The sequence below is a fragment of the Oncorhynchus keta genome, chromosome 19 (assembly GCF_023373465.1).
Source record: "Oncorhynchus keta strain PuntledgeMale-10-30-2019 chromosome 19, Oket_V2, whole genome shotgun sequence".
Classification (NCBI taxonomy): Eukaryota; Metazoa; Chordata; class Actinopteri; order Salmoniformes; family Salmonidae; genus Oncorhynchus; species Oncorhynchus keta.
In genome coordinates this window covers 40,761,326-40,781,835 of record NC_068439.1, presented here as the reverse complement: position 1 = coordinate 40,781,835, position 20,510 = coordinate 40,761,326, and the positions used below count along the sequence as shown (strand labels likewise).

Below are 20,510 nucleotides of genomic sequence, written 5' to 3'. Positions count from 1 at the left end.
TGAGGTGCCGTTCCCCTCACAGCTCCGTAGCTTATATGACCCAGTATCATATACACATCTCTGGTTTGGCCTCACCCTCCCTTAAAGGGAGACTTCAATCAGTCTGTCGAAAATCAGACCCTGATAACATGAATTGATCAAATGTGCACAGGGGGAAGGTTCAGTTTGTGTACTGAAAGCTATTAGGGGCTATTTGAAACATGTAGAATAAGTCAATTAAGGAAGGGAGAGTCAGTGATTAAGTATGCATTTTGTTTTTGAAGTCTTTGTTGTTTTTTTAAGGCTAAGTTATTTTGTGTAATAATGATTTCACAGCTAACTTGTTTTGTTGTAGCAAACCATTTCAGCAAGGCTATCACAAGCTCTCTAGAATGTGTGAGTGGATCAAGATTTTAACCTCTGCATTTGCACTCCACTCTGTGGGCTGTGTGAGCATGACTCGGCAGATTAGAGCAGCGTGTGTGTGTTTAACATCTGATTGATGGATTGTGTTTCCCTGAAATCAGCTGACCCCTGGCAGTATCCCATCTCCTGTGCACCCCATCCTCTTTGCACCCTGCTTTTGTCTGCTCTACATTACTCTCTCTCTCACACACACACACTCTTTGCACCCCACTCTACTCAGCTCACACACACACAGAGACAAACACACAGAGAAAGTTAAGCCCTTTATCCAACTGCTGCTCTGGCAGCCACTGTTGGGCTGAAATTCACACAGGATTCCACATGAGGCAGAGGGGCACAGAACCGTGCAATTTAGCCCTACTCCTATATTATCTCTCTCCTTGTCTGTAGCTTGGTCCATTCTCTCTTTTAATCCTCTTCAACGTGAGACACTGTCCTGGTTGAAGTGGGAGAGCAGACTATTGTGCACGGTGCCCCTCCCGAACCTAACCCTGGAGAAACAAGATCAGAGTGTTTTTAATTAAAGCACGAGACGGCTGAGTATGATAGATAATCCGATTTAGCCTGATATCCCTCAGCAGTCATTATATGGTTCACGTTTCCTCTCCTCTCACTGGGCGTTTTCCCTTCCAACACTCTGGGGCCTTCAATCTGGCCATTGTTGAGGCTCTCTGCTGGTTTGGTGTAGGTGATATGGTCCAATACTGTACTGTACACCCTGAAATCACACCAAGGTCATCAATGTCAGCCTATCTTATATTTAAGAAGTTTCTAAGTGGTTAGAATATGTGTCCTAGAGCAAATCTCTCTTCTTAAATATAGTTGCCTATTTATTCAATGTTTGTATAATTCATGGTAATTGAACAGTATTTGAGAACACTTCTCTATCAACTATGTGCTTTATCTCTGTCTGTGCTTGAGGGTGTTAAGGTAAGGTATGGTCATTGGAAACATATGTTAAGTATAGATTCTGTATCAGATGCGAAATTTGTCTTCATCTTTATGGACTTTGAATATTCATAAGTTTGTTATAAAATACTTAAAACACTAAAGACACGACACAACAGATCCCAGAATTGTGTCTACATATTTTGTGCAAATGCCTCAAAATAGAGCCACGTGTCACACCAAGCCTCAGTTATTCAATATTCATATGTGGGAAACAAATTATAACCTAGGAAATTAGGATCTAACAACCTGTGACGAGCCAGATTTGAACTCATTCATCGTGGCGAACTAAACGGCACTCTTTTTCGCAAATTAAGAAGTTGTCAGCAGCCAAGTGAACTGACATGGCGTTTCTGTGCCCGTTTCTGTTTCAGTAGCTTACACAGAGAGCTTTAGAGAGAAGAAAATAAAACCTGTCTCAAGGTTTACAATTACCCAACTCAGCCTCCCTCACTAGATAAATTGACATTTAAATCCATCCTGTAGCCGTATAACCCCACATTTGAAGGAATAATGGAAATTAAGTTACAGGCATTATTTTCAAACTTCAGCTTCACTCAAGCCTGAAGCCTGAAGAAGTCTTTCATTTTTTCAATAAAACCCTCTCTTATTCTCCTTGTCACTCAGAGCAGCAATTTAGCACGGCAGGGCGCACAGGATGAGTAAGTATCTATTTCAGGCACATCTTGTGTTTGATACTTTAATTTAAATAAAGATAACTCGTAACAGATTGCTTTGTGAGCTATGAATGGAAACCTAGCAGAGAATTATAGTTTTTGTCCATTCTACCATTAATAACATAGGATTAGGGGCTCACACAAGTTTGAATGGTGTTTTTTTAATACAAAGAGGAAGATTATGATGACACATGACACGTTAGGGATGATCCCAGCTAAATCGTATACAAATACAGTAAGTCACTTCACCAAAAAGTTTAAATAGACCAGAGGGTTGAAAGATAAATTACACAGGGCAGTGTTGATCGCAGAATGACCACCAGGTGTCGCTTTTATACAGGTGAACTTGCAGTGGAGCTCTGCTCTACAGTAACATCATTAGTGGGGTATTAAACACATATATTTGATATACATACCGTATCTGCTGTAAGATAATGCTAATGCATTTTTTTGTATTAGAGTTGGTATTTTTTCATAGTCATCAATATATTTCAGTGCAATCAATGGCAGCAACAATAATCCACATTTTAAAGCTGGAATCCTTAATTGAAACAATAACAAAGTGTCACCATGTGTTTTGATAGAAATCTGATGGATATGGGCCTTGTATTTTAGAGCTCTGTTTGCAAGGACTGACCATCGATCATCTCAAAAGTACAGTTTTAACCATGTTGAGGCTATACAGTGTTTGTTTACAAACATTGGAGTATAACAAGCGTATTATATTTCGGGTTATGATGGGGTACGATAGGGTACGACAGTTAAACTAAGCTCATTAGGCATGTATAAGTTACAGTCTTCAAGAACCAATGGGTATGAGTAATGTTGCTAGCAACCAAAGAGTAAAGCTTTAATAAACGCTCATATTTCATGTTTTACGGTTAAGATACTCAATGTAAGGTCTCGCGATGTTTGACACTTTCGATATCCCGAAGAAAAGGAACTTGACACACATGTCAACAAAAAATATACATTAATACTAGCTAGCACAGGTAAGTTTACGTATTGCGTTTTTAGTCAGTTGGACAATATGAAAAGCGCCAAAGTCCACTTTTTGTTTTGTATAGCAAGAGGACAAATGCATGTTAAAGCTATTTGAAATAACTACCGTCTCGTTTGCTAACAGCTTGCTGTCTGTAGCCAGCAACGTTAGCCATCTAGCTAAATAAACCGTTATTACGTCAACTGTGGCGTGTGAAGTTGGGGTGCAACGTTGCAGATACAATGCATAGAGCTGTCCGTTTACACTGATGTAAGTGTCCATGCCTTCCAGAAATGTACTGTATACAGTTAATTTGCCAGGCTATTCTAGTGCATGTGAATTGCTATGTTATTGAAGGGTGGAGCCTTTTTATATTGTTTTTTTACAAAGGCTTCAAAAACACCGAAATACGTCCTTTTAGAAATGGCAAAGCTCTCGGTATAGTGATCCGGGGCTTTAGATGTTGTGCACATGAAATTATGTCTTTCCGAACTTTATCTGCAACGTTATATTCCCTTTTGTGCGACTCGAGCCGTTTCCCCGGTCACTATACGGAGAGCGTAGCCATTTCTAAAAAGACGTAACGTTAGTGTTTGAGCCGTGGTTATTATTATTATTTTTTTAAATGGAGATTTGGTTTTAAAAACCAGAACGTGTCCTTCAACTTCAGTTGCACCTTCTGCACCTTGATTGTTATTATTCATCTCATCATCATGACTTACAGTTCACTAGAGCCTCAGCTTGTAGACTATGCCATAGACCAATGGTCACTAAAAAGTGATGGGTCTCTTCTACCCCTACCCAAGTTTGCACGTGGAAAGGAGGAGGCTGATCCGTACTCTGATAGTAGAGTCTACTGGCCCTTTGCTATTTTCCCCATGTCAGAAGAAAAGTTGTTGCGCCCTACCTTCAGCACCATGGGGAGTAGCAAAGACGAGGCACAGACAGGAACTGGGGCCTCCCCCTGAGGAATGAACTTGACAGTGTCAAAGAGGCTGCTGCAAAGCTTAGACTGACAAAGTTCTCAGCCTGGAAGAGGTTTCACAGCTACCTGAGTAAGGTGAGATCTTCAGTGAACCTCCAGGGTGGAGGCCTGGGAAAACTGTTGCCTGCCTAAAATTTCAATAAAAAAAATAATAAATAATGACCGCTCCTGTGTTTCTTTTACCTTAGTTAAGATAAGAAATAAATAGATATACAGTACCTTTGGGAAAGTATTCAGACCCCTTCACTTTTTTTCACATTTTGTTATGTTAAAACCTTATTAAAAATGGGTTAAAACAATTAAAATCCTCAGCAATCTACACACTACCCCATAATGACAAAGTGAAAATGTAGAAAAGATAAAAGTATTTAGACCCTTTTCTATGCTCAGGTGCATCCTGTTTCCATTGTTCTTACTTGATGTTTCTACAACTTGATTGGAGTCCACCTGTGGTAAATTCAACTGATTGGACATGATTTGGAAAGGCACACACCTGTCTATATAGGTCCCACAATTGACAGTGTATGCCAGGGCCAAAACCAAGCCCGAGGTGGAAGGAATTGTCCGTAGAGCGCCGAGACAAGATTGTGTCAAGACACAGATCTAGGGAAGGGTACCAAAAAATATCTGCAGCATTGAAGGTTCCCAAGATTAGTGTAGTGTAGTGTCGTGGTGTGTATTTTGTCCTATATTTGTATTTAATTTTTTAATCCCAGCCCCTGTCCCCCCAGGAAGTCTTTTACCTTCTGGTAGGCCATAATTGAAAATAAGAATTTGTTCTTAACTGACTTGCCTAGTTAAATAAAGGTAAAATAGAAAACCACAGTGGGTTCCATTCTTCAATGAAAGAAGTTTGGTACCACCAAGACAATTCTTAGAGCTGGCCGCCTGAGCAAATCGGGAGAATGGCCTTGGTCACTCTGACAGAGCTCTAGAGTTCCTCTGTGGAGATGGGAGAACCTTCCAGAAGGACAACCATCTCTGCAGCACTCCACCAATCAGGCCTTTATGGTAAAGTGGCCAGATGGAATGACAGCCCGCTTGTAGTTTGCCAAAAGCCACCTTAAGTCTCTCAGACCATGATGAAACCAAGATTGAACTCTTTAGGCTGATTGCCAAGCGTCACTTCTGGAGGAAACCTAGCACCATCCCTGCGGTGAAGCATAGTGGTGGTGGCAGCATCATGCTGTGGGGATGTTTTTGAGTGGCAGGGACTGGGAGACTTGTCAGGATTGAGCCAAAGATGAACAGAGCAAAGTACAGAGAGATCCTTGATGAAAACCTGCTCCAGAGCGCTCAGGACCTCAGACTAGGGCGAAGGTTCATCTTCCAACAGGACAATGACCCTAAGCACACAGCCAAGAAAATGCAGGAGTGGCTTTGGGACAAGTCTCAATGTCCTTGAGTGACCCAGCTTGAGCCCAGACTTGAACCCAGTCGAACATCTCGGGAGAGACCCTAAAATAGCTGTGCAGCACCACTCCCCATCCAACCTGTCAGAGCTTGAGAGGATCTGCAGAGAAGAATGGGAGAAACTCCAAATACAGGTGTGCCAAGCTTGTAGCGTCACCCAAGAAGACTCCAGGCTGCAATCGCTGCCGAAAGTGCCTCAAAGTACTGAGTAAAGGGTCTGAAAACTTATGTAAATGTGATGTTTCAGTTTTTTCCAAAAATGTCTAAAATCCTGTTTTTCTTTGTCATTATTGGGTATTGTGTGTAGATCGATGAGGAAATAAAACACATTTAATCCATTTTAGAGTAAGGTTGTAACCTACCAAAATATGGAAAATGTCAAGGGGTCTGACTACTTTCCAAAGGCACTGTAGATAGGTAAGTTCTAGGGTTTCAGCAGGTGATCACACACAAACCATTAACTTACACACAAAAAACATTAGGAAAAATCAAAGAGACAGAGATGCAAAAATATTTCTAGTTTAGTTCCATACATAAAAATAAAATAAATTTTGTTTAGCACATTATTTCACTCTATACTGCCACTTTTTTTCCCCTTTGAGTATGGAACGGGCTGATGGACTAAAGGGTTAAGGGGAAGCTTGGAGATAAATAGCTTGCAATTATTTTTGGATAAATGAATTAATTATTGTCCCATAAGGAAATTTGTCTGGCAACAATAGTTTATTTATTTATATATTCATTAATTCATCAACTCATCATTGGGAATGTAACATCAAGAAATTAACCAGTCTGTTTCTTTTTCCCTGTCTCTCTCCCCAACCCTTCCCTTTCCCATCCTTCCAATATCATACGACCAGGCATGCCAAGGTGTGCCAGTGTAGAATAAGCTGACCCATCACTGCACCTACAGGTCCTCTGCTGTCCACATGACCACCCCTCCCATGGTGGCGTTCGCTGGGCAGCAGGCTCAGGCTGCCCGTGATGTCAACACGGCGTCGCTCTGTCGCATCGGCCAGGAGACGGTGCAGGATATTGTCTTACGCACCATGGAGATCTTCCAGCTGTTGAGGAACATGCAGGTGAGTGTTTGTGACTTTTTGTATTGGGGCGGTGTAAAAGCTGAATGAAGTTCATGGGTTGCCTTTGATTATGGATGGTGCTGGTCTGTCAACCACCTTTATTACACGCAAAGCATTCAGCCTTATTTGACCTCAAACCGACAGCATTACATAAGCTGAGAGCACAACATTGACATGTATTGTCCCTGTTTTATGATGAAAATGGATGGATATGGGCCTACGAGCAGAAAGCTAGGCCAACTAAGCCAGCTTTTATTATTGCCCTAGAAAGGCATGTCTCCCGAGTGGCGCAGTGGTCTAAGGCACTGCGTTTCAGTGCTAGAGGCGTCACTACAGACCCTGGTTCGATTCCAGGCTGTATCACAACCGGCTGTGATCCCATAGGGCGGCGCACAATTGGCCAAGCGTCGTTAGGGTTTGGCCGAGGTAGGCAGTCATTGTAAATCAGAATTTGTTCTTAACTGACTTGCCTAGTTAAATACAAATAAATGTCCCAATCCTGTTTCACACTAGTTTTAAAACATGGGTGATATAATTGGGTATGAAAAGGTCTCCATTTTATCATTAGACAGTCACCATCTGTTTATACCTCTTCTCGTCCTTCTGTTGACACATTGGAAAGATCAGACGGTGCCCTGGAGATGAGTTCAGGACAGGTTGTCTCTGTCCTAAATGGCACATTATTCCCTATATAGTTCACTACTTTTGACCAGGGCCCATACTAGGACCCTGGTCAAAAGTAGTGCACTATATAAGGAATAGGGTGCCATTTGGGACATTATCAGACATTGTCTCTCTCTCTCTGTGTCTCAAAGAAGATCCTTCTGCAGCTCATTAAAACAACGACGAGAAAGTCAAAGACAAAATAAGAAGAATGCATTACCACCACAACACAAGCTGCGCTTCCTCGCCACAGAATGCACAAACAGCACTGTTGTGACTTGTTTCACAGATCACAGACTGTGTGAAAAAAGATCACTCTGGTAGGCATGTATACAGGTATACACCTCACCTACCCTCATGCAGGGAATCATTTCAGGCTGCACAGGATGATTACGATCGGTTAAAAGCACCTACAGCTAGTTAGCATTAAACCTCAGTTGAAATGATCAGTTAAAAGTGCCTAAAGCTAAAGTTAGTTAGCATAAAGCTCAGGTTAAAAAGTCATACACATATCATATGTAACTTCTCCTGGTGGAATGCCATGTAACAGCACAGTAAAATTAATTTTATTTATTTATTTGGTCTACATTGCAAAAAAAAAAAAAAAAAAGTCCTTATTTTACAAAACTTCTACACTTCAGTTACCACCATAAACATTTGAGTAATCACACTCTGATTACCAGTAGTCAAGAAGGTACTAGTCAAGGAGTAAATAGGAGGCCTTGTATTGGCCCGTAGCAATTATTAAAATGTTATTACATTACTAAAAGAGAAAAACACTTCCTTCCTATGTCTTCTCCCCCAGCTGCCAAATGGAGTGACGTACCACCCCAGCACCCACCAGGACAGGCTGGGCAAACTGCAGGAGCACCTGCGTATGCTCTCTGTACTCTTCCGCAAGCTGCGCCTCGTCTATGACAAATGCAATGAAAACTGCACCGGTCTGGACCCCGTAACCCCAGAGGTGAGTGACCACTGTCCCAGGACCACTCTGTCGATCACAATCAATATCTAACTAGTTTGAACTGGACATCATTTACTTGGTGCCTCTCCCACTCTGTCCCGGTCTACCTCGGCACACCCTATTCCCTATATAGTGCACTACTTTTGACAAGGCTCTGGTCAAAAGTAGTGCGCTGTACAAGGAATTTGTATCCATTTGGGACACAGACCCTTGGCTCAGCTCCACATTCAATTACATTTCTCTCTGTGTTTGTCCCTAGGGCCTCCTTAGTGGCTGTTATGGACACCCACCCACCACTTTATTTTACTGAGTTACTGGGGCGGTTGTTGTTTCAGACCTCATGCTGGGCGATTCCATTGTTTTTATTTGTAGTTTTATTGTTGCAGTCTTTTCTCCTATTGGTTTGGAGCCAATTGGTTTTAAACCAATGTTTTAGAACGGACTGCATGCACACGTTTAATGAGGCTATTCTTACATCTGATAGAGGCATTTTGCATTAAACATGTACATTACCACTCAAGTTTGGATACAGCTACTCATTCAAGGGTTTTTACTTCATTTTTTAAAACATTGTGGAATAATAGTGAAGACATCAAAACTATGAAATAACACCTCCTCAGCAGTAACCCCAAAAAATGTTAAACAAATCTAAATATATTTTAGATTCTTTACAGTAGCCACCCTTTCGCAGTGGTCTAGGGCACTGCATCGCAGTGCTAGCTGTGCCACCAGAGACTCTGGGTTCGAGCCCAGGCTCTGTCGCAGCCGGCCGCGACCGGGAGGTCTGTGGGGCGACGCACAATTGGCCTAGCGTCGTCCGGGTTAGGGAGGGTTTGGCCGGTAGGGATAACCTTGTCTCATCGCGCACTAGCGACTCCGGTGGCGGGCCGGGCGCAGTGCGCGCTAACCAGGTCGCTAGGTGCACTGTGTTTCCTCCGACACATTGGTGCGGCTGGCTTCCGGGTTGGATGCGTGCTGTGTTAAGAATCAGTGCGGCTTGGTTGGGTTGTGTTTCGGAGGACGCATGGCTTTCGAACTTTCCCGAGCCCATACGAGAGTTGTAGCGATGAGACAAGATAGTAGCTACTAACAATTGGATACCACGAAATTGGGGAGAAAAGGGGGTAAAATTCAAAAAGAAAAAAAAGTAGCCACCCTTTGCCTTGATGACAGCTTTGTACACGCTTGGGATTCTCTCAACCAGCTTCACCCGGAAAGCTTTTCCAACAGTCTTGAAAGAGTTCTCATATATGCTGAGCACTTATTGGGTGCTTTTCCTTCACTCTGCAGTCCAACTCATCCCAAACCATCTCATTTGGGTTGAGTTCGGGGGATTGTGGAGGCCAGGTCATTTGATGCAGCATTCCATCACTCTTCTTCTTGGTCAAATAGCCCTTACACTGCCTGGAGGTGTGTTGGGTCATTGTCCTGTTGAAAAACAAATGATAGTGGGACTAACTGCAAACCAGATGGGATGGCGTATCGCTGCAGAATGCTGTGGTAGCCATGCTGGTTAAGTGTGCTTGAATTCTAAATCAGCGACAGTGTCACCAGCAAAGCACCCCCACACCTCCTCCCCCATGCTTCATGGTGGGAACCACACATGCAGAGATCATCCGTTCACCTACTCTGCATCTCACAAAGACACGGTTGGAACCAAAAATCTCAAATGTGGACTCATCAGACTAAAGGACAGATTTCCACCGGTCTAATGTCCATTTCCACCAGTCCTCATGTTTCTTGGCCCAAGCAAGTCTCTTCTTCTTATTGGTGTCCTTTTAGTAGTGGTTTCTTTGCAACATTTCAACCATGAAGGCCTGATTCACTCAGTCCCTCTGAACAGTTGATGTTGATGTATCTGTTACTTGAACTCTGTGAAGCATTTATTTGGGCTGCAATCTGTGGTGCAGTTAACTCTAATGAACTTGTCTTCTGCAGCAGAGGTAACTCTGGGTCTTCCTTTCCTGTGGCGGTCCTCATGAGAGTCAGTTTCATCATAGCACTTGATGGTTTTTGCGACTGCACTTGAAGAAACTTTCAAAGTAATGATGGACTGTCGTTTCTCTTTGCCTCAGGAGGCTGAAGAAATTTGTCTTGTCACCTAAAACCCTCACAAACTTTTACAGATGCACAATTGAGAGCATCCTCTAGGGCTGTATCACTGCCTGGTACGGCAACCACCCACAACCGCAGGGCTCTCCAGAATGTGGTGTGGTCTGCACAACGCATCACCGGGGGCAAACGTTTGACTGGTACTGTACATTACATTTGTTTGTTTTATACATGGGCAATTCCATGGTAACGGAATTACGGTGAGACTCAGATTTTTCACTCAAATGTATATCAAACAAAAACTATTTAGAACAAAAACACATTTATAGGAAGATCTGTGCAGATACAATTTTGTTTCTAAACTTTGCATCTGCACAGTTTTTACAGTAAATGTTTTATTTAGTAAATTATTCAAAGTGGTCCTTGTGAATAGAGTTGTATGGTTTGTTAAACTTTGAAGTCAATGGTTTTTCTTTGGCATACATTTTCATGTGAAAAATATGCGTCTCAGCATAATTCCATGAAGGTGGAATTTCCCATATGGCATACCGGCGTGCTGTATTTCTCTCCCTCTGAAAAGTTACACTTTTTATATAAACCTCACTGTCCATTTACACTCCCCAGTTGTACCACTTCATTTAAAATGTTTACATATTCCCAGAAGCTATGAAAATGACTTATTGTGCTGACCAACCAGTACCTCACCATACCATGTTGGTTGGAGGAAGTTGATGGTGGCCTTCCACACACCGCTATTTATCATCCCCTAAAACTCAAGTGGCTGACAAGCCTGCTATTGGCCGGCCACAGTCCTGACAGTCGTGCTATTGGCTGACTGGGCTTTCCCCAAACAGGAAGTGGAATCAATGACTCGGCCAGCATGACCTCATCACGTTCCTAATTAGCAGCGGGCCTGGTAATGAACAGCTGGCGAAGGCTGCCCACGTCAGCGGTTTTCTGTTTTCTCCCCAAGCCAGGCAATCAACTGAGCTCTTGTCGTTCTTTGGCATTTCCTGCACTGTGAGCGGCCATGTCATTTAATTTACTTATCCTCCACGGCAATTCTCTCCTTTCTTCTCCCTATTTCGTTCCCCCTTTCTAAGTAAGGCAACCTGGATAACTTAATTACCCCCATTCTTCTCTGTCAACAGGCAAACCACATCCGTCCTAGTGTGGCGGAGAGAGACGGGTTATGACTCACACACACACACAGTCACAGAGACACACACACAAGCTTTCTCTCTCGCCCTCGCCTTCTCTCTCTAACCCCGCACATTTTCCCCCTTCCGACTGCCAAAAACAGCTCTTACCTTTAAATTCAAAATGCGTTTGGCTTATAGCTGGAAGTAGACGTTTTTTCCTCTCTGATTCTACAGCCCTAACAATTACAGAGCTGGCCTAATATAATATCCAGCATGTCTTCTGTCTTCTCTCTTATACGAATCAGACAGCTTTGGGTTTGGCATCGGTCTCTGACTGACTAGAGAACTGCCATAGCTGTCTCGTGTTTCTCATTTGATTCTCTCTCCCTGCTTTTGTCTCTGTCTGTCTTTTGGCCCTATCCAGCCCCGTTCAGCCCTGCAGTAATGCTTTGGTCACAGCCTGCATCAATCACTGTCTACTCTTGGCCTCTGCCAGTTGCTAAACTTCAGGTCACTGACTGCAATGAAATGCAATCAACTACTAGGCTTTTCAGAATGTAGAATAGCACTCAGCCTCAGATTTGTTTTGGACTTCGCTGTGTTTTCACACCTGGTAAGGCTTTTGGTTGGCCGGTAATCGTTATTCCCCTTGTACCTAATCTTATGCTTTTCTCAAATCATTACCTCGTTCCTACATAACCGTTTAAGCAATCTCACATCACACAGCCATGTATGATAATAGGAACCCAGTAGACGATAGTGTAACGCTAGTATAATGGTACTATTTAAGATAAGCCCGTTGCTCTTGATGCAGTGCAATAAATAACCATGTGTTCCATACGGCACTGCTCGTTATCCTGCAGACCAGCAGGTGTCAGTGTGATTTAAAACAGGAGGAACAGCCAGGCAGAGCGAAAAGGAGGGAGGGAGGAAGGGAAAGACCTCAGCATTCTGAGAGGGTTTTCATCACAACAGTCGGTATAGTGTCAGCCAGACAACGTCAAGCACAGAGAGTGCTTATAAATGAATTAAGAGCTTGGGTATGGACTGTGGAGAAGTCCTAATTCAGAAATGTCGGTGGTGGTATGGAACGGTTTGTAGATTAGAGTGTTTTGGTGTTCTACACACAATCCCTATTTATTTATTTTGTTTGAGAGACAAGCCAATGAACCTTATTTATTTGTTCATGTTTTATGTATCCTTTATATAACCAGGCGAGACCCATTTGAAATGGTAATCTCTTTTGCAACAGAGCCACAGACGAGACAATAAATGTATTTTCCAAGCCAACGTACCAAACTACTATCAATTTAACATCCCCCTCACTGAACACCGGTGGACATTGTATATTTTGATATACCCTCCCCCCACACAGCAACTCATCCCGTATGTGGAGGAGGACGGCAGCTCCAGACACAATGAACGCTCGGCCAGCCAGGCCCGCCCGGAAACAGAAGAGAGGGGGGAGATCCTGGAGGTTAACAAGGTGAGCTGCCCACTGGGGCTTTAGCGATGTAAATGTACAGTAGGCTGGGCTTTAGAGTGCACAGCCCTGTATATAAAAAGGTAACCTCAATAGGGATTCCAGGGGGAGAGAACAGATTCTACGAAGAGAAAAAAAGAAATGGAAAAATAGTGTGAAGACACAAGCTACATATTGTGCACAATACTCTCAGTACTCTAATGTAATTATCCTGAAGTAGTAATAGTCTCTCTTTGACTGTTGAAAATAGTTTTAGATAAACCGCAACATGCATTATTTGGCAGTGTTGCAGCTTTTATTAGCTCCCCAGTCACGGTGTGTGCGCTCCTGTGTGCGTTCTTGTCTGTCTTGAGTGTGCTGAATCATAATGGAGCAAGGTCACAGATGTCATGGATGAGTATTGGTTATTTTTAAGAGCACTAGCTCCCTCGCTGCTGCTAAAGGTAACTACTACTGTAAAACATGGGCGTGAGCGCTGAGCTTACCTCAACTCCGGCAGATACCAAACAAATTGTGTATCCACTGCAAGTACACAAACCCTCCATAAGCATCAATATCAGCATTCTAGCTGACCATATCGCTATGAAGCATACCATACCCCGAAAGGAGAGCAAACAGGCACATCCAAACAATAACACCTACTCAAACTCTACGGAACAAAAATATAAAGTTAAAATGTAATGTGCTGGTCCCATGTTTCATGAGCTGAAACAAAAGATCTCAGAAGTTTTCCATTTTCATCCCTGTTAGTGAGCATTTCTCCATTGCCAAGATAATCCATCCACCTGACAGGTTTTCAGTTTTGTCACACAACACAATGCCACAGATGTCTCCCACGTTTTGAGGGAGCGTGCAATTGGCATGCTGACCGCAGGAATGTCCACCAGAGCTGATGCCAGAGAATGTAATGTTCATTTCTCTACCATAAGGCCCCTGCTCCAGAGTTGCGCAGTGGTCTAAGGCACTGCATCTCAGTACTAGAGGCTTCACTACAGTCCCTGATTCAAATCCAGGCTGCATCACATCCAGCCGTGATTGGGAGTCCCATAGGGCGGCACACGATTGACCCAGCATCGCCCGGGTTTGGCCGGGGTAGGCCGTCATTGTAAATACGAATTTGTTCTTAACTGACTTGCCTAGTTAAACTAAAATGTTTTTTAAAATTTCTACGTAATTTTTAAGAATTTGGCAGTACGCCCGACCGTCTCACAACTGCAGACCACACCATCCCAGGATCTCCACATCAGGATTTTTCACCTGCGGTATCGTCTGAGACCAGCCACCCGAACAGCTGATGAAACTGAGTATTTTTTAACCCACATTTCTCCACAATTTTGATCGTGCAGCAATGAGACAACTCCTCAACGGGCTCGGGAGGCAAAGGTTGAGTCATGCGTCCACTGACAAGTATTTTTGTCTTTAATAAAGCCTTTTTGTGGGGAAAAACTCATTCTGATTGGCTGGGCCTATGCCCTCCCAGGCCCACCCATGGCTGCACTCCTGCCCAGTCATGTGAAATCCATAAATTAGGGCCTAAGGAATTTATTTAAATTGACTGATTTTCCTTATATGAACTGCAAAATTGTTGAAATTGTTGCATGTTGTGTTTATACATTGAATGCAGAGTAACTACTAATGTCCAAATGTAGCCCAAGAGCTGGATGAAAATATAGCAAAGAAAAGAATGAAAAGACTCATTTAAATTTGGGAGCACTGAGCAAACAGTGAAGTGGACAATCAAACATTTACCATCTTAGCTGCCCATACCACAAAGTTACTACCCAAAACACCAGGGGGGAAAAAAGGATAACGAAAAGGTAGGCTTCACTTGCATGTCTGCAGCAGCCATCCCCTTTCCACTCCACACTGCCCTGCCCAGAGCCCAAATGCCCAGCTGAATATTAAAGCTGCGATGAGAAGAACATGTTTTGGGGAGTTAGAGGTTAACTCATCAGGACGGGAGGGATGCGGCAGAATGCGGAAAACAGATGTTTAGGAGGCTCAGCTGCATCTGCCTCAACGACCTGAGCCGGATGGATACACCAGATTCCACAAGGAAAAGAGATTGAGGGAAAGAGATGGGAAACGAGAGTTGACATGTAACCGGATGGGATAGATGGGAAGATTTGAGTGTGAAGACGGGCCACATATTGAGCCAAATACCGGATTCCACAGGACGAGAGAGAAAAGAGAGGCTACAGAGAGAGAGAAGATAAAGATGGATGGATAACCGGACTGCATGGATAAAGAGGAGATTTTAGTGTGAAGACATACTGTGCATGTTGAGCCAGATAACATTCCAGAGAAAGTGAAACGGGCTGAAGATTTTAATGGAGATTTTAGTGGGTAGACATATTGAGACGGATAGGATTTCCGTCATTCCAGAGGAGGAGAGAAAGAAGGGAAAATAAAGAATACTGAGAGTAAAAACAAATATAGAAGACTAATAGATGACCGGATGGACAGATATGTGGACAAAGGGAAGATGTTGGAGGGAAGGTCTCCATATGGAGCCAGAGAGGATTTTCAATTAGAAGAGAGGAAAAAGACGAGACACTTGAAGGAGAAAGAGAGAAGACCAATAGATGGAAGACTAGAACAGACCGATACTTTTGTATATATAGTGTATGTGGACACCCCTTCAAATGAGTGGATTTGGTTCTCAGCCACACCCGTTGCTGACAGGTGTATAACATCTAGCACACAGCCATGCAATCCCCATAGACCAACATTGACATTAGGAAGGCATTAATGAAGAGCTCAGTGACTTTCAACATGGCAAAGTGAGTTTGTCAAATTTCTGCCCTGCTAGAGCTGCCCCGGTCAACTGAAGTGTTGGTATGGTGAAGTGGAAATGTGTAGGAGCATGTCGTGACTTTACTTTCATTCATCCGATGACTGTTATTTATCTAATCAACTATGTTTAATTGTTACCCAATTTAAATGAATCATGTAACGATTAACTCATTAGGATTTGGGACACTACGAGAGCAGTTTTTTAAAAAGGAGTTACCATCTCCCTAATTAAACTCTAAAGCTCTACCTATTACATCCATAAACAGTCAACTTATTAATCATAACCTCGTATCATATAATCATTCTGAACAGACGTAACCGCCTTGCATCTGCAAAAACCAGAGCCTTATGATTCAATACTACACATTGGTTTAATTATTTATTCACTAGCTAACTAAATGGTAACACAGGACAAACATCCAAACTTAATACCTTAGAAACAGGTCCCTAGCGGAGAGAGACAGAGACACTAAACCTTGGTACATTTTGAAACTACTCTCACTTGTACTTCGCACATGAACCACCTCCTGCTTGGAGTAAGAAATCATGAATGTATTTATGTGGAAATGTCTTGGTTCTTTGTGTATTTCTGTCAGAACCAGGTCTTCTTGGAAAGCGTGTTGGGCCTTTTTTGCAGCACACTCGTAAGGCTCTGATTGTCCAAAAGTGCTCCCCATCCGTCTTCTACTGTTGTTCTCCACTGCTGTCGTCTGGTATCCGGTGACTTGTGAAGTCCTGAACAGAACTACAGAGTTTATTCTTCCTCCATTCACTCTGGAAGATGCTTATTCGAAGATAGGCTAGCCAGCCTTGTCAATGGTTCTCAGTGGGGTGATGAGAGTAGCATACTACAGTGATTTGAGAAGCGTGGTAGAATGGTCCCACTTAAATTTGCTTTCCTAGAGACTTTACTTGGGACAGCTAATCAGCCGTACCAATGATTGTCCGGGAGGTGACTTTATCATCTGTACCTCGTGTTGAGATTTCAGAGTTCGACTCACTTTGGACGTGAGCTGCAGCTTAATGTCTCTCTGGTCTGATATGTTAATTCTTAACCCCTCATTTTATACAGTTTGTTCAAAAGGGGCGGTTCCGTCAGGCTTACATGCTTTCTGACCTCACTCAAGGGAGCGGTGACTACTTACTTGTACAAAGTTATAGAAACAATTTTCTCTTATAGTTTTTAAGATTTACATCCCTCTCTTAACAAAAACTCATAATTTTTCATATTTCATGCACAATGCATCGGATGGACACTTCACACATATAGTGGGTATACTTTCCAAGTTACAGTATTTCCTTTATAAAAATGTTTAATGACATCACAAAATAGCAACCAAACTGACATTAGTGTTCTTTTAGGTCACCTCCGCCCATTCCCCATGCTCGGTTAGAAATATTGTTCAAGTATTTGCTTTAGAACGTGTTAGTGTCGGCAGGAAAAGTGTGTTGAAGCAAAGGCACATTCCTTGGGTGAATTTGGAGAGGGAGATAGCTGAATGTTCTGTCCTTGATTCACAACAGGGCATGAGCGATCAGCCCCCATCCAGTGCCATTCAACCCCCTCTGCGGGTGAGAAGGGGTCTGGTTGAAGTTATTTATTGCAAAGCTGATTTGAACTATTCAGACTCATCCTCCCAGGACAGTCATGACAAGCAACAACGGGATGGCCGAAGCGCGTAGCGTGTAAAAATCATCTGTCCTCGGTTGCACTCACTACTGCGTTCCAAACTGCCCCTGAAAGTAAAATCAGCATAAAACCTGTTCGTCGGGAGCTTCATGAAATGGGTTTCAATGGCGGAGCAGCCGCACACAATGCCAAGCGTCGCTGGAGTGGTGTAAAGCTTGCCGTCATTGGACTTTGGAGCAGTGGAAACGCATTCTCTGGAGTGATGAATCACGCTTGACCATCTAGCAGTCCAACGGACTAATCTGCGTTTGGTGGATGCCAGGAGAACGCTACCAGCCCCAATGCATAGGGCCAACTGTAAAGTTTGGTTGAGGAGTAATAATGGTCTGGGGCTGTCTTTCATGGTTCGGGCTAGGCCCCGTAGTTCCAGTATCGGTGTGGAAGAACTCAATTGGCCTGCACAGTGCCCTGACCTCAACCCCATCAAACACCTTTGGGATGAATTGGAACGCCGACTGCGATCCTGGCCTAATCGCCCACCATTAGTGCCCGACCTCATTAATGCTCTTGTGGCTGATGGCAAGCAAGTCCTCTCAGCAATGTTCCAACATCTAGTGGGAAGCCTGAGATGTTCGACGCAGTAGGAAAGATAGGTAAAGAGTAGAGTATTTTAGGGTATAGGAGGTACACTGGAGGAGCTCCAAAATAAATGACTCCTCCATGGTAATATCTTGCTGCTTTATGGGCCGTCCTGTGTGTGAGTGATAGCCTGCTCTCGTTATGTTGATTGGGGGAGAGCGAGAGAGATGCATTAGCCATAATTCATTGCCACCTAATGGTCTGCGATTGCTCAATCTCTGAGCAGCAGACCTTTTGTACAGCAGATTGTGATTGTACATATCAATTCCGCTTTCCTCTCCTCTGCTCCAACGAGACACACAAACTATGAAGCGCCCAAGTGACCACAAATTAGATCCTTAATGAATGCCTTGCATTAGTGCTTGCACGCCAATTAATGAGAGGAAACAATGAATAGGAAAACAGACCAATTGAAATGTATCAAATTGAAATTCTGAAGATGTCTGGCAGACAGGCATTTTCGTCCCATCTGTCTCCTTTTACGTCCAAGAAGGACCCCTGAATGACTGCGTTTTCTGCAGAATGGATAATGATTCACTGGGCTCTCAAGAGTACTTGATAATCATTCCATCTGGGATATGAGGCTGCTGCCCTGTCATCTCTCCATCACTCTTTCCCTTCCCTCCTCCTGCTTCACCCTCCTCTACCCTCATTCCTTTCCTCCATCTTTCCTTCTCTTCTCCCCCCCACAGATCCTAACTGATGACCAGTTCCTACGGGGGTGTCACAGTTAGTACCCGGGACCATCCCCAGTGCCTCTCCATTGCAGCCCAGCCATCACCACTCGGCCAGCCTTTGATTTAATACCAGCCTAAGTGTGAATAAATTCCTGTCATAGCCCATTAAGGGGGCCTTGGAGAGATCTGGCCTGTTATTAATTCTCCACAGCTCCTCTCTTTCTCTCTCCATCTCTCCTCCTCTCTCGCCTTCCTCCTTCCCTCACTCTGTCCCTCGTTCGTACACACTCCCTTGTTTTTCTTAATATCCTGTTAATTACAGCGTCCGTCCTCTTTATTCAAATGAGAAGGTGAGAAATTAAATGCAATGGATATTTGTAATTCCAAATAGGGGAAGGGGGGGGGGGTAGCTGTTGTGGATAATGAATTCCAGTGGTATTGGCAGGCTAGCAACGTTATCTGAAGAGCAGGCCAGGATCTGTGGAGGCCTGATGATAAACAAACAGAGACCTGGATGGTAATGAGACTCACTCGAAGAGAGGTACAGTTGAAGTCGGTAGTTTACATACACCTTAGCCAAATACATTTAAACTCGGTTTTTCACAATTCCTGACATTTAATCAGAGTAAAACCATCCCTGTTTTAGGTCAGTTAGGATCACCACTTTATTTTATAATGTGAAACGTCAGAATAATAGTAGAGAGAATGATTTATTTCAGCTTTAATTTCTTTCATCCCATTCCTAGTGGGTCAGACGTTTACATACACTGAATTAGTATTTGGTAGCATTGCCTTTAAATTGTTTAACTTGCGTCAAACGTTTCAGGTAGCCTTCCACAAGCTTCCCACAATAAGTTGGGTGAATTTTGGCCCATTCCTCCTGACAGAGCTGGTGTAACTTAGTCAGGTTTGTAGGCCTCCTTGCTCGCACACGCTTTTTCAGTTCTGTCCACAAATTTTCTATCGGATTGAGGTCAGGGCTTTGTGATGGCCACAACTTTGGAAGTATGCTTGGGGTCATTGTCCATTTGGAAGACCCATTTGCGACCAAGCTTTAACTTCCTGACTGATGTCTTGAGATGTTGCTTCAATATATCCACATAATTTTCCTTTCTCAGGATGCCATCTATTTTGTGAAGCGCACTAGTCCCTCCTGCAGCAAAGCATCACCGCGGCATGATGCTGCCACCCCGTGCTTCACGGTTGGGATGGTGTTCTTCTGCTTGCAAGCCTCCCCCTTTTTCCTCCAAACATAGCAATGGTCATTATGGCCAAATAGTTATATTATTGTTTCATCAGACCAGAGGACATTTCTCCAAAAAGTACTATCTTTGTCCCCATGTGCAGTTGCCAACCATAGTCTGGCTTTTTTAATGGTGATTTTGGAGCAGTGGCTTCTTCCTTGCTGAGTGGCCTTTCAGGTTATGTTGACGTAGGACTAGTTTTTATTGTGGATATAGATACATTTGTACCTGTTTCCTCCAGCATCTTCACAAGGTGCGGGGCGGCAGCGGAGCCTAGTGGTTAGAGCGTTGGACTAGTAACCGGAAGGTTGCGAGTTCAAACCCCCGAGCTGACAAGGTACAAATCTGTCGTTCTGCCCCTGAACAGGCAGTTAACCCACTGTTCCCAGGCCGTCATTGAAAATAAGAATGTGTTCTTAACTGACTTGCCTGGTTAAATAAAGGTAAAAAAAAGGTCCTTTGCTGTTGTTCTGGGATTGATTTGCACTTTTCGCACCAAAGGACATTAATCTCTAGGAGACAGAACGCGTCTTCTTCCTGAGCGGTATGACGGTCATAGTGTTTATACCTGCGTACTATTGTTTGTACAGATGAACGTGGTACCTTCAGGCGTTTGGAAATTGCTCCCAAAGATGAACCAGACTTGTGGAGGTCTACAATTTTTTTTCTGAGGTCTTGGCTGATTTCTTTTGATTTTCCTATGATGTCAAGCAAAGAGGCACTGAGTT

General features: G+C 43.4%; 1 protein-coding gene and 1 long non-coding RNA gene across 6 annotated transcripts in view; one reads left to right on the top strand and one right to left on the bottom strand.

Moving 5' to 3' along the window:
* Positions 1-655: 655 nt before the first annotated feature.
* LOC118398287 (uncharacterized) lies at positions 656-4,403 on the bottom strand. 2 transcript variants are annotated; one of them, XR_004828596.2, is made up of 4 exons: positions 4,217-4,403; positions 3,920-4,125; positions 1,020-1,123; positions 656-896 (listed from the first exon to the last, which is right to left on the bottom strand). It is a non-coding gene; the product is annotated as an uncharacterized LOC118398287 (long non-coding RNA). The 2 variants fall into 2 exon arrangements; XR_008071021.1 differs by lacking the exon at positions 1,020-1,123.
* Positions 2,926-20,510, top strand: part of LOC118398286 (mediator of RNA polymerase II transcription subunit 30-like) — a 36,850-nt gene continuing 19,265 nt past the window's right edge. Inside the window, exons 1-5 of one of the 4 annotated variants that reach the window (XM_052470579.1) lie at positions 2,957-3,022; positions 3,157-3,282; positions 6,271-6,492; positions 7,961-8,119; positions 12,689-12,799. In XM_052470579.1, the coding sequence (XP_052326539.1) occupies positions 6,340-6,492; positions 7,961-8,119; positions 12,689-12,799 (423 nt within the window). In that variant the 5' untranslated portion in view covers positions 2,957-3,022; positions 3,157-3,282; positions 6,271-6,339. Of the gene's footprint in view, positions 3,283-6,270; positions 6,493-7,960; positions 8,120-12,688; positions 12,800-18,553; positions 18,722-20,510 lie in introns of those variants that run through there. The other 3 variants (XM_035793477.2, XM_052470578.1, XM_035793476.2) reach the window with 3 other exon arrangements.